The sequence below is a fragment of the Eubalaena glacialis genome, chromosome 13 (genome assembly GCF_028564815.1).
Source record: "Eubalaena glacialis isolate mEubGla1 chromosome 13, mEubGla1.1.hap2.+ XY, whole genome shotgun sequence".
NCBI lineage: Eukaryota > Metazoa > Chordata > Mammalia > Artiodactyla > Balaenidae > Eubalaena > Eubalaena glacialis.
In genome coordinates this window covers 87,428,095-87,440,777 of record NC_083728.1, presented here as the reverse complement: position 1 = coordinate 87,440,777, position 12,683 = coordinate 87,428,095, and the positions used below count along the sequence as shown (strand labels likewise).

General features: G+C 57.9%; 2 protein-coding genes across 2 annotated transcripts; both read right to left on the bottom strand.

The window, feature by feature from the left end:
• Positions 1-545: 545 nt before the first annotated feature.
• Positions 546-6,731, bottom strand: CLDN15 (claudin 15). Its single transcript, XM_061208954.1, has 6 exons — positions 6,694-6,731; positions 6,113-6,576; positions 3,213-3,377; positions 2,144-2,225; positions 1,937-2,053; positions 546-1,855 (listed from the first exon to the last, which is right to left on the bottom strand). Exons 2-6 carry the CDS (start codon positions 6,327-6,329, stop codon positions 1,729-1,731), a joined length of 708 nt encoding a protein of 235 aa, XP_061064937.1. The 5' UTR covers positions 6,330-6,576; positions 6,694-6,731; the 3' UTR covers positions 546-1,728.
• A 1,657-nt stretch (positions 6,732-8,388) lies between these two features.
• On the bottom strand, positions 8,389-12,147 carry FIS1 (fission, mitochondrial 1). The gene is made up of 5 exons (XM_061208367.1): positions 12,012-12,147; positions 11,028-11,160; positions 9,593-9,669; positions 9,037-9,142; positions 8,389-8,699 (listed from the first exon to the last, which is right to left on the bottom strand). The coding sequence occupies exons 1-5, from the start codon at positions 12,054-12,056 to the stop codon at positions 8,602-8,604; spliced, it is 459 nt and encodes a 152-aa protein (XP_061064350.1). The 5' UTR covers positions 12,057-12,147; the 3' UTR covers positions 8,389-8,601.
• Between the last annotated feature and the right edge of the window lie 536 nt (positions 12,148-12,683).

Sequence of the window (12,683 nt, the reverse complement as noted above, 5' to 3'; positions counted from 1 at the left end):
AGTCTGTGAGACTCAGAGCTTGGCATGACAGGAACTGTGGCTTTGGGGGAAAGTGATGAATTTACCCAGCCTGGTGAAAACACACAGGGGGTGCATGACTTCTGAACCTCCAGAGAGAGGGCCCAGTTAGAATGCAGATGTGGGAGGTCCCTACAACCCAGGAGAAAGTTGGTGCAGGTGAGCAGATGGGATGAAGGAGAAAGGGGAGGGGGCCAAGGTCAGAACCCAAGCCACCCCCAAGTGTCTGGTCGCTGTATTCAGCACGGCAGGGGATAGGTGCCAGGACAGGGCCCTGGTCCCCCCTCCTTCCACCAGATGCCAGGCTTCTTTCTCACGGCCTCAGTTTCCTGTTTCAAGTGGGTACTGGCCGCTCTGTTCAGTACTCACTGGGCCTGTGCCAGGCATGCCCATGACCCCGTGCCACACCCGAGCTGGATACTGAGTCACACACACACTATCAACACGCAAGCCTCTCTGAACAGACCTCCAGTGACTTTTCTGGAAGTTACTATTTCTTAAAATAAATTTATTTATTTATGGCTGCGTTGGGTCTTCATTGCTGCGCACGAGCTTTCTCTAGTTGTGGCGAGCGGGGGCTACTCTTCTTTGCGGTGCGCGGGCTTCTCATTGCGGTGGCTTCTCTTGTTGTGGAGCACGGGCTCTAGGTGCGTGGGCTTCAGTAGTTGTGGCACTCGGGCTCAGTAGTTGTGGCTCGCGGGCTGTAGAGCGCAGGCTCAGTAGTTGTGGCGCACAGGCTTAGCTGCTCCGCGGCATGTGGGATCTTCCTGGACCAGGGCTCGAACCTGTGTCCCCTGCATTGGCAGGCGGATTCTTAACTGGGCTACCAGGGAAGTCCCTCTGGAAGTTATTGAACCGTCCCCAGAAAACTGTACTTGCACCAGGCCTGGTTGATTTGACACAGTTTCAAAGGGCTTGTCAATTTCTGATATCCACTCTCAGGCCCAGGTAAAGAAACTCTGCTCTAGACCAACTGTCTCCTTGTACAGCTGTGAGAAAGGTCCAGAGTAAATGGAGTGATCTGTTATCAGTCTGGCCAGAGGGTATCTCTGCTATTCCGGTTCCTAGAGCTGGATATTCCTTATCTGCTCCTTGATGGCCCTTATCGGTAGTTGTAACAGTGCCACACTCTAGAAATCACCTGCCACTCCTCTCCTCTTCTGCTGGATGGGACAGTCCAAAGGCGATGGAGAGGAGAACAGGTGACAGCCTGGGGTCCAGGAACTGAGGCGACCCTGGGTGCTGCCTCAGCCACCCCTTGCTGGGCCAACTGCCTCATGACACCTTCAACCCCTGAACAGTTCCCAATACAAATTTATTTATGCAAGTATTTATACAGACCACAAACACTCCGGGACGCCTCCCCGCCTTAACGGCCCAGAACCGTTGGGTTAAGAGACTCGGAACGACTCAGAAGGTTAAGAGAGGAGTCCAGCCTCAGGGGCCAGCGGTGAGTTCTCAGGAAGCGGGTTCTTGGCCTGAGAGGATCCAGGGGGCCAGACGAAAGAGGCGTGACCAGGGCGGAGCTCCGACGGGGAAGGCGGGGCCTGAGGTCAGAGCTGGGCGCGGCTTCCGGGCACGGGGCGGAGCCTGAAGCGTGGCTTGGCCCTGAGCTTGTTACCGCGAGCAGGGGCCTGCGCCTGCAGCCCCGGGTTTACGGGGACCCCTCTCCACTGGGGGCAGTGGGAAGGGAATGGGAGGCCAGGCCTCCTACACGTAAGCGTTTTTCCCGTATTTGCCAAAGCTGCTGTCGCCTTCTTCATCCGAGGCCGAGGTGGGCAGGCGGGCAGCGAGGCTTTTGGCGGGCATTGTCGGGGCCTTGTAGGGAAGCCGGATGCTGGCAGGGGAGAGAACCCGGGTCAGAGGGAGATGCGGCCCTCGCCCCGCGCCCCGCCCCTCGCGGCACGCCCTCCCTTACCTGGCGCCGTGGTCCTCGTCCCGAGAGCGGCAGCAGTTGGAGAAGAGGCAGATGCCACCCAGGATGGCGAGCAGGGAGGCGCTCCAGCCCAGGTAGAGGGCGGGGCCCAGCTCGTACCTGGGGACAAGGACGACGAACAGGTGGTGCTAGCTCGGGGTGGGGCAGAGGCCCACCCACTACCCCCGTGGGTGGGGCTCCCACACTCACTTGGTCCCGGGGTACAAGGGGTCGAAGAAGTCCTGGGTGATGCTGAAGGCGTACCAGGAGATGGCCACAATCCCGCAGACACCTGAGGGAGGGAGAGGAGAACCACACTAGGCCCTGCGGAGGAAGGGCGGCCCAGAGAGCAGGACGTGGGCATCAAGTCCAAGAGCAAGTTTCATTGGATCCCTTTCGTTCCCCCTCTCCAGCTCATGACTCTTCTGTTTTCTAGGTCAACTGCAGGCTGCTCGATCCAGCCCCCAGGACCCTACCGCAGCCCACCTCTCTTGTGGTCTCCCACTCTGCTCCTCAGACCCTCTTCCCACTGTTTATCCCCGACCTGCCCTGGCATTCCTACCTCTAGCGCCTGGACCACATAGTTTCCTCACCGGGAATCTGCTCATCCAAGTCCTACCCATCCTCAGAAGCCCAAGCAGTCTTCCCCATCAGCCCTGCCTGCCCTGACTCCCCTTTCCTTGGCCTCCTAGAGCCCTCAGCGCTGTGCCAGGTCTTCACCGCTCGGTGCATGAAGGCCTGAAGCCAGTCGGGCCCCCGGACTACAGGTCCAGCCTGGCCGCCTCCTGGGGGCATGTCTTCCAGCAAGCCACCTGGCCTTTCTGAGCCTGTTTCCACATCTGGAGAACAGGACAAGACCTGCCCTGCCTCACAGGCTTGTTGTGAGGTGATGTGCGCAGAAATGTTTTGCAAATTGAAAAGGGATGGCGAGTCACATGGTACTGTTATTGTGTACAGTGTGTGTGAGTGTGTGTGTGTGCGCATGTCCTAACTCTGGTCTTCCCATCCAGGCTGTAAGCTCTGGAGGGCAGAAACTCTCCCCTTTGGAGTCCCTCCCACACCTCACTCCTGCCTGGCTCCTAGTGCGGGCTCAAGAAACATTGCTGATGGACTGATTTGTAACCAAGGGATTTGGTGAGTATGGATGAGAGTGGGGTGAGCAGGGAGAGAGGGCAGGTGTCAATGCAAAGGGGAAGGTGAGGCAACCCTGCAGTCTGGGCCAAGGGCCACCCCACCCCCACCGCGGCACAGCGTCCCCCCATCACTTTCCCCCAATTACCAGCCAGTATGTGTAGGGCCCCTGCGGTGGCCGCCAGCTTGGTTTTCCTGGAGGGCTCCAGGCCCCCAATGTTCGTGCAGCGCAGCCCCACCATGCCTAGGAAGAGGCCCAGGAAGCCCAGGAGGATGGCGGTGATCATGAGCGCCCGGCAGGCCTGGATGTACCCTAGGGAGGTGGGGCACAGCCATGGGTCCCAGAGCCGGCCCCTTCCCCTCCATCTACTCTCCCGGCTATGACAGTCAGCCCCTTATACAACCTGCTCAGGTCTCAGTCCCTAAAAGCCCTCAAGTCCTCTCCCTGTCCTTCAGGCCCCATCCAGCCTAAGGGGTCAGGCTGAGGGGTCACACCCCCCTCCATCCCAGGAGCTCACCTCAGTGCCAACGAGGCTCAGCGCCGCCTGACCCTCCCGCCCGCGCAGGCGCACTTCGCCTCTACCGCCGTTACAGGGCTTCTCCTCGGCGCCACTGACACTTTGGCCGGATAATGCTTTGTTCTGGGGGGCATTGTCTGCACTGTAGGATGTTTAGCAGCATCCTTGGCCTCTGCCCACTAGACGTCAGTAGCAGTCCCCCCAAACAGGACAATCAAAATGTTTAGACAGCGTCAAAAAATCACCCCTGGTTGAGAACCGCCGTGCTCTGCTGGGTATTACAGACACTGCACCCAAGCACCCCCTGCCTTTCCCCACATCTACTAGGTCCCATTTAGTGCCCAGCGCAGTGCCCGACATCCTGAACTGAGCCTCTTCCTGGAGTGACCGATAGGGGGCAGCAGTGGCCTATGGGTCACTGGGTAAAGGGCAGCTTCTTATCGGGAACGTGGGATACCTGGGCCTAGGACCAATCCAGTTCAGTCTAGCTCATATGCTTTCGGTGCCTGTTTCCCCTTTCTCAAACTCGAAGAAAAAGGCTGCTCCCTTCCTGGCCCCCCTTCCTCCTTCTCTGTCCTTGATAGTTGCCAAGCACTCCCAAGGACCTTGCACCCCTTTACCGGGTGGGGCAGTGCCACCTGTGTTGAAGGGGAAAGGCTGGGTCCCTGCCAGGAGGATGTGAAGCGGCCCAGAGTTGGGGAGCAGGGAAGAGCGACAAAGTTCTCTGGGAGCATTTTCTTATTCCCAGCCACTCCTTCCGGAGTTCCCACCCTCTCTCCATCCATCCATCCACCCATCCCCACCTGGGGCAGACCAGCTCCGGATCCTCAGGTAGCTCTCGTAGACAAAGAGAGATTATTGAAGGGCCCATAAGAGCATGGGCTGGGTGGCTGCGAGGTGAATAATTGATAGGAACCTTCCCAGGACCAGAACCAGCCTGGGAAGGAAGTATCAGCTGGCTCGTGATACACGAGTCTGGATCCCAGCCCCCCTACCACCTGTGTGGCTCTGGGCAGGCCACCTTGCAGTTTTCCAGCTTCTGGAAGATGAGGTTACTAACACCGCCAACAGCGGGGCTGTTATCAGCACTGAAATGGTGCATGTGAAGCATGCAGCACGATGCCTGGAACGTCAACCTGGGCAGCTGCGCTCTCTGCTCTCCCCCTCAGCACGCCCTCGCACCCCTGTCTTTCATTGTCTTTCGTGCACACTCACGAGAGGTTTCAAGCAGCAGTCCAAGTTGGGGCCCCTCCTTACACCATGGTGTGGTTGAGGGGTAAGTCAGAAGGGGGTGGCCAGGGCTGCTGAGTGGCTGCCGCTAATGTCCCTTCTGGCCACCCAGCATTCTGGGTGTCTGGCCCAGACTGTACTCAACTTTTACAGAGGGCTTTTCTCGGTGTGGGGGGGGGGGCATCCTGGATGGGATGAGAGCATGAAGTCCCTGCAGCTGCCTCAGGAGATTCTGGGAATAGTGGGGGCACGAGAGACCCACCTGGACTCCCTAACGGCTCAGAGCATCTTTGACATACATGGGGGCGATTTTGTGGCATGCTGACCTCGGCTCTTTCCCCTACCACCTGGCCCCTGCAGCAGGGGGCCTGGAAGAGCATGATGGCTCCATGAGCACCCAGTGAGGGCATGGGAGCTGCACTGCATAGGTTCCTCGTCATCCCCTCTTGGCCTGGCGAGGGGCCGACTGAAGGACTCTCCTGGGGAATGATGGGGGTGCTACTCATAGGTGAGCAGGGAGCAGGAAGATGCTCCAGCCACCAGGGAGGAACTTTCTGGGCCAAAAGAGCGTAGGCTCCAGCCCGCCAAGAACCTCAAAAAGGTACGTTGACCCGAGAACCCCAAACACATACACACACACACCCCTGCTTCCAGTGGACACTGAGATGTGCAAGAGGACTCCCTTTAAAACAGTCCTTTAGAACTCACCATGGCGGTGAGACCAATGCCCCAGTGGAAGCCTGGCGAAGCTACTGAGACTTTTAAGTATCTCAGCCCGCAAGAATCCAAGATGAGGTTTCCTCTTCACCCCACGAGCCCCAGCACTCCCACCCTGAAACTAAAATGCTGAATTTGATTGAGCGAATATAGATGCTCACATCACATTAACATTTTGCACATTTTATCTCATAGAATCCTCACGACCACCTGGTGAACCAGTGCTATTATGACCGTAATCTTACAGATGGGTCAAACGCAGCTCATTTTGTCACCTGCCCGGGGCACAGAGCTAGTCAAAGGCAAGTGCTGAAGCCGGCACTCTGGCCCCAGTGCCTGCACTTGTAGCCACAAAGACAGAGGGTCAAGTCAGAGCAGGGGGCCACGTGTTGGTGAGGCCTCCACCGCAGTTCCAGAGGGCTGCCCCCAGCACTCCTGGCTTCAGGAACCCAGGTCTCCCAGCTGGATTGGGCCTCCCGGATCTGTATGGCGCCCAAGCAGACCGCAGGCAGCACCCACCCTTGCCGGGGTCTCTCCAACCTCCCGCCTCTCTCTGCTCCCCTTAGCTCTCCCCACCCCGTACCAGAGAGGGCCAGCATGGACGGGAACTCCCAGCAGTTGTAGACTCCGAGGGAGTCGGTGGCACAGCTATACCAGAGGTTCTCGAAGATGGTGCTGGTGGTGATGACATTCCCGTGCACGGTGGACACTCGCCAGTTGCTGTGTGTCAGGGTCACCCCGAGCATCAGCAGCCCCAGGGCTGCCATGAAGAAGCCGAAGATCTCCACAGCCACCGACATGGTCGGACACAGGCTCCGAGGGGAGCCTGGGGCCCCAGAGGAGGGGAGGGACTGAGCCCCAGGGGAACTTGGAGGGGCTTTGGCTAAGGAGGGCGGTTAAGGCAGGCTGGGGAGAGAGAGGGAGGCAGGCTGCAGCCTCTGCCTCTTCCTTGGCCCAGGTCTGTCTCTGGTTGGTCTCTTCCCTCTCTCCGGGTCTCTCCGCTTCCCTGCAGGTCGGTCAGAGGAGTGAGACAAGAGTGCACGGCAGCTGTTGAAGAGGAGATGGACGGAATAAACGAAATGGGCCAAAAGTCCACCCCCTCCCCCCCAGTCTCTGGGCTGCCCTGGGCTCCCCGCCCCGCAAGGGTGTGGGGAGAGGACTTACCGGGGAGGGACTAACAGATGCCGCCAAGGAAGGGCTCCCATGGGAGGCACTGGGAGCCGAGGGGAAGCGTCCGCCTCTGACTCAGCTTTAATCGGGGGCCAGAGAATGGAGTAAGAGGAACAAGAGACAGAGACGGAGACTGACCACAGACAGGTCCCCTGCACCTTTCAGTGGGGAAGGATCAAGGGAGCGGAGCCACCCTCTCTGAATGTTGGTGAGAACAATTCAAGAAACTCAAAGACCTAGGGGTTGAGGCATTGAGTCTCCAAGGAAGATGAAGGTTGAAAAAGGGAATGGGGAATCTGGGAGAAACCCATGGCTCTGGAATCCAACCAACCTGGATTCAAACCAGGTCCCATCATTTACCAAAGGGATGTGGGCATGAAGTTTGAGCCCCTTGAGCTTGTTTCTGATTCTGTGAACTAGAACTACTCCTCCTCACTTCATAGGTTGTATTAAGAATTGTGACTACAGATCAAAGCTCCCCGCAAGTACGAATTGCTCGATACTTGGTGAATGCACTGGGTCTGGGCGCCCGAGGGCCAGCGTGAGGCCACCAGGAGGTTGCTCTCCCCCAAACTTCAACTTCCTGAACTTGAATTTCCCCCCTTGTTGGGACGATCTTTGACTCTCGGCAAAAAGCTTGATCTTGCTGCTAAGGGGCCTCAAGGGGGCTAAATCACAAGCCCAGGACATGATCCTCTGATAAGCTAAGAAGCAAAGAGTTATCAGAACTCTCACCAGCTCTATTAATTATGAGAGATTAGAAACCTCTGGGTCCCCACCCCAAACCGAGGCTGAGCACCTGTCCCGGCACAGACGGTCTCAGTTCCCGCCCCAAGGCCACGGCTGGGGCAGCTCTGGTTCTCTTCTGGCAGGTGAGGCTGGGGCTCAGTCCAAGGGGCCCGTCCTACACCCAGGCGGTCCCATGGGCATCACTGCTCTGAGGTGTAGTCCCCCAACCCCTCCTCCCCGTGTCAGGCTCCTCTGTGCTCCCCCAGGTGCCTCCGCCCCAATCCCCCCCAAGCTGGGCTGAGGAACGAGAAGTATGCAGTGAAGCAAAGCAGGCCCATGCTGAGCCTGGCACGGGGCGGGTGTTGGGCAAAGCAGGCTGTGTGGGGACTGGGTCCCGACGTTCCTTCTGCAGCTGGGATGTCCTGGGTTCCTGACCTCTCCCAAGACCTCTGCCGACTCCATGCCAAATGCCCATTTCCTTCCCCCCACCAGTGGCCCCCCTCCCCTAAGGAGTGGGATGGGGAGGAGGAAGGGGAGGACGCAGGAAAACAAAGGGAGGGAAGGGTGGAGGTTTTGGAGGAAACTGAGTGGGGGCCCCCCTGGTGTGGAAAACTCCACACGCTGAGAGGCAGCTGAGTGGGTCAGAGGAGATGGGAGACGTAAATTCTTGCCTGTCCCTTCAGCTCTGCCCTTTCCGCCTCTGGTCACTGCTTTTTCTCAGGATTCTATGGCCGTGCAAAGGGCACGTCCCTATGCTGCCTGCCACTGCTCAAGGACGTGGCTGGGCTGAGGCGGGGGAGGAAGGAAGGGTGTAGGGTCTGGGCAGCTCAGCGGACAAAGGAGAACCCCACACCAGCCTGGGGGGCAGGAGTAGGAGGGCACAGAGCAGGGAAGGCCCATGCATGACCCCCACCCCTGGGCCCAACAGAACCTGCCCCTTCCTCAACACAGACACAGAGGTTCCCAAGCCAAAGCCCAATTTTATTTACACTCATCCCAAAACACATGATTTGGGGCTAGGGGACAGGTCCCAGGGGAGAGGAGGTTGAAGGTCACAGAGGACAGGGACAGGTGCAGAAGAAGAAAGGGACGGCGAGGATGGGTGGGCCTCTCTTCCAGTGTCCTCCAGGGGCTCCCACGTACCCCCACGCAGAGGCAGAGATGCCGTCTCGTTCAGGATTTGGACTTGGATACAGCAAGTCCGATGAGCCCAGCCAGTCCCGCCACGCCCAGGGCCATGCCTCCGACAATGGCCATGCCCACTAGACCATCTGGGGAGAGGAAAAGGGAGACCGTCACGAGTCCAGAAACCTAGTCCCTGCAGGGACCTCGGCCACCATCTTGCTGCCCGCTGCTCCTCGACAGAGGACGTGCCTCTCTATCTGGAGTCACGGGGTGAGCGACCCCTGAGGGATGGAGAAAGAAGGGGGTTTGGGGAGGAACTGCTCGGAGGGCACCACCTGAAGAGAGCCCAGAGGGCCCAGGCACGAGGGAAGGAGGAGGACTTAACAGAGTTGAGAGGGACCTGGGGATGCTGGGGGCCAGGGAGACACGAGGGTGGGGAGTGGACGGAGACGGAGGGAGAAGGGCAGAGAGGACGGCCTTCACCTTTCTTCATGGCCTTGTCAATGAGCCGTTCCAGTTCCTTGGCCTGGCTGTTCTGCGGCTCTGTCTGCAGCAGCCCCCGCACGTACTTCAGGGCCTTTTCATATTCCTACGCTCCGGGAGAGTGACACACCCCCTCAGAATTCGATCCCTCCTTCTCCCCATCAGAAGGGCCTTCCCTCTGCTGGCCCCAGGGCTCTTCCCTCTACCTCCCCCCCTCCCTCCCCCCCCCCCCCCGCCCCACCCAGTGGAGTAGAGTCCACAAACCACCCCAACTGTGTGGGGTTGATAAGCGGAGGGAGATAACAGCCCAAGGCTTGGGGCTGCACCCCACTGCTGACGTCACACTGCTCCCCACACCCTCGGCACCTGGATCCTCTGTCTCTCATCTTCCCTCAGCGTCCTGCTATCACCCTGCACCTCTGTACCCAACACCACCCCCTGCCTACCGCCCTCTTCAGCCTTCCAGAGGGCCTGGGCTCTGTGATGGAGGAGAGAGATGAGAGGGAGCTTGGCCACCCAGGCCGGGTGGAGGGGGAGAAGGAGCTCGCTGCCTTACCTTGAGCCGGTAGCTCCCCACAGCCAGGTAGAAGACGTAATCTCGCTGCTCCTCGTTGCTCCCTTTGGGCAGCAGCTCTAGGGAGGGAGGGAGGGAAGAGGGTAAAAACCCCTTCTCTCCCTTCCTAGTGCCTGTGTCCCAGAGACCCCCTCCACTCCCTGAATACCTATAAGATCCTGGGAGAAAGTCACTGTCCTGAGCCTCCATTTCAGCTCCGGTCACTCCGGGCTTCCCAGCCAGAGCTCTGGGGCAGCATGAACCCCAGCTGCCCCAATGCCCCAGTGATCCACACCCCGGTATCAACACTACAGTCAACTCTGGTTCATCCAAGTGAACTGAAAGGAAATCAAGGCACCGGAGAAGCCAAAAGGCATCTCTACTCAGCTGTGGCATCTGCTGTGTATTTTAACTACAGCCGCTTGCTGACCAGAATAGTGTTCAAAATCAGTTTGCACTCCTTCCCCCTTTAAAAAAACAGCTCCAAACTCACCTTCAGTTACCCCTCCCTGAAAGACCCCACCTGACTTTCTTAGTTCAGTGACTTCCCAGAGGCTCATGTGTTCAGTTGTACTCTGCATTAGAATTTGCTGCTAAGTGGTTTTGCAGGTGTTTACACATCTTCCCAAGTGTCTGTACTGCCTCCTCAACTAGACTGGCCATGTTTAGAGACCAATTCTACAGCTGTGCCCTGCTGTAGAGGAAACCTGAGAAATAGACAAATGGAGGCGGAGATGATTTGCATTAAGGAAGAGTCTTACTTTTATGGATTTACAACAGGCATCCTTGGCTAGTACAGTGATTGCTTATACACCATTACTTGACCAAGAGAAAGGGGGTACAGAGAAATTTAAAGGTCAAGTATTGTGGCCTCTGACAAATGGTGACCCATCCAAAACCAGCAGGAAATAGGATTCTGATCAAAAAAGCACCATGTGCTCACAGGTTTTGGGAACCGTCTTCTGTACTTCTTCCACACCGCCCCCCCAAAAGGTTTTCAACAACAGCTGCTAAATAAGCAACACGGTGGGGGTGGGGGGCAAAGAGCATGGGACTGGGACACACAGGCAGGAGCTTCTAGTCCCAATTCAGCCATAAATCAACCAGCTGTGTGACCCGAGACAAGCCACCTTCCTTATGTCTAGACTACGGGATCACCAAAGTCCTGTGGGGACCGACATGCTATGACTCTGTCTGGCAAAACAACCATCGATGAGGTGGCAAGTAGCCAAAAGCACAGTGGGAGAAGTCAGGCTAAGTAGAGCCCTTATTTTGCAGTGCGTTTACTGGTAAATAACTGCGAGGTGACTGCACTATGAGGTCCCATGTTGAAAAAGGATCCCCGAACTTGAGATGGAGGGAGTGAACCAGGCCAACGGTGGTTGAGGACGATGGCAGTTGGGAAGGGGAGAGCTGGGGAGCCAGCCTAGCACCTCACCCTCCAGCAGAGCAAGGCCTTTACGGATGTCATCGTTGTATTTGCTTCGCACCAGGCACCAGGCATATTCAAACTGCGTGCTCTTGGACACTGAGCCTGCTGCGTTCTCAGACTGAAATTTCCTTTCAAACTTCTGCCATAGGAGAGGAGAGGAGTCATTTAGAGGTGAAGGGGCAAGCCACACTGTAGCAGGACCTGGGTGTCCCTTTCCCTGTTACTCTCCATCTTCCCCTCTGCCACATTTCCCTTGCGGGTCTTGGGGCCTGGTACCCCAGGTTCTGCCATCTCCATCCCTGGGACCCAGGCATTCTGCTTCTTAGTGGCGGGCTGTCTTGGCCCCCCTCTGCTTCCCTCCCCCTAGTGGTACCGACTGGAGATGCCACCTGCTGGCGGCTCCAGGCACCGCTCCCGGAGCAGCTGACCCCGAGAGGCTGAACAGTAAACACGCTGTCAGAACTGCTCAACAACAGCCCACGCGGTCCCTCGTCGGAGACTGCTTCTCCCATCCCCACCCTGCCGGTCTGGACCCTTTCTTATCTGAAAAACGGGAATAAAAATAGTGCCTACCTCCTACTAGAGCTACAAAGATTGAGATCTCCCCTGAAAGGTACTCAGCACCGTGCCGGATTGTGACTAATATATGAAAGTTTAAGGTGGTCACTGTGTTCCCCCTGCCACTGAAGGAGCACTCAAAATCGGGTGCCCGCACCCTGACCTCCTAGCTACTGCATGCACTCAGCACCCGTCAAACTCCAGGCCCCCAGGCTGAGGCGTGGTGGCGCAGGAAACTACATCTCCCATTAGCCTTTGGGGCAAAGTGGAACCTCTGCGCAGGAGCCGGACGCTGCAGGGGCTGCCGGGAGCCGTAGTTCGACTTCCCTAGGCAAAGCTGATGCTGGGAAGAGGGTTTGGCCCCTACCCGGGCTCTCCTCAGGGCCCGCCCTTCCGAATCTTCCTTTTCCCTCCCTCAGGGCCGGGCCTCACCAGCAGGTCCTCCACAGACACCAACTCGTTCAGCACGGCCTCCATGGCCGCCAGCCCCGCAATGCTCACAATGCAGACGCTACTGTACCACCTTCTCTATGGCCCACTGACCGGGGCGGAGAGTCACTTCCGGCGTCCGGCGGAAGCGGGATCGCCCTCCGCTACGCAGAGCCAATCGCTTCACGTAGCCGCCGCGAGCCCGCCCCCCCCTCCGTCCCCCCCGCCGCCGCCGCGGAGCAGCTGGGATCAGTGATGCGCATGCTCCAACAGGTCCTTCTCCTTCCCCCACGGCTCGCAGGCCGCAGGCGGTGCTGGACCTGTCCTCAAGCCAGTCTTCCCGGGTACCCTGAGTGTGCCTCCGTCTACGGAGGCTGCCTCACTAAACTCTGAGACTATGTCTTGGTGGTTAGCCCTCAGACTGAAAACAGCGGAAAGAGAAGGTGGGGAACTGGGCATGAATCACATAATTTTAGGGACCAGTGTAATCCTCCTTCGCTCCTCCCCCCCCCCGCCCAGTTCTCTCCTCCCAGATATCTAGGACCCTAGAGGCTATGTGACTTCTCAGTGCCTGCAAGAAAATCATAACTAGTACCAGGGTTTCCAGGGCCCCGGCTGACTCTTATAATGCAAGAGGAAAGAAAACTGATCTGTTAACCATACACCCAGGACTGG

Bases quoted from the DNA above. Each gene is read 5' to 3' on its own strand.
- CLDN15 (XM_061208954.1), bottom strand. From the start codon at position 6,329: ATGTCGGTGGCTGTGGAGATCTTCGGCTTCTTCATGGCAGCCCTGGGG. The intron at 3,378-6,112 runs GTACGGGGTGGG...CCACCTCCCTAG, and splicing joins GTCCATGCTGGCCCTCTCTG to GGTACATCCAGGCCTGCCGG. The intron at 2,226-3,212 runs GTAATTGGGGGA...TCCCTCCCTCAG, and splicing joins GGCCCTACACATACTGGCTG to GTGTCTGCGGGATTGTGGCC.
- FIS1 (XM_061208367.1), bottom strand. From the start codon at position 12,056: ATGGAGGCCGTGCTGAACGAGTTGGTGTCTGTGGAGGACCTGCTG. The intron at 9,143-9,592 runs GTAAGGCAGCGA...CCCGGAGCGTAG, and splicing joins TGGGGAGCTACCGGCTCAAG to GAATATGAAAAGGCCCTGAA. The intron at 8,700-9,036 runs GTGAAGGCCGTC...TCCTCTCCCCAG, and splicing joins TGACAAGGCCATGAAGAAAG to ATGGTCTAGTGGGCATGGCC.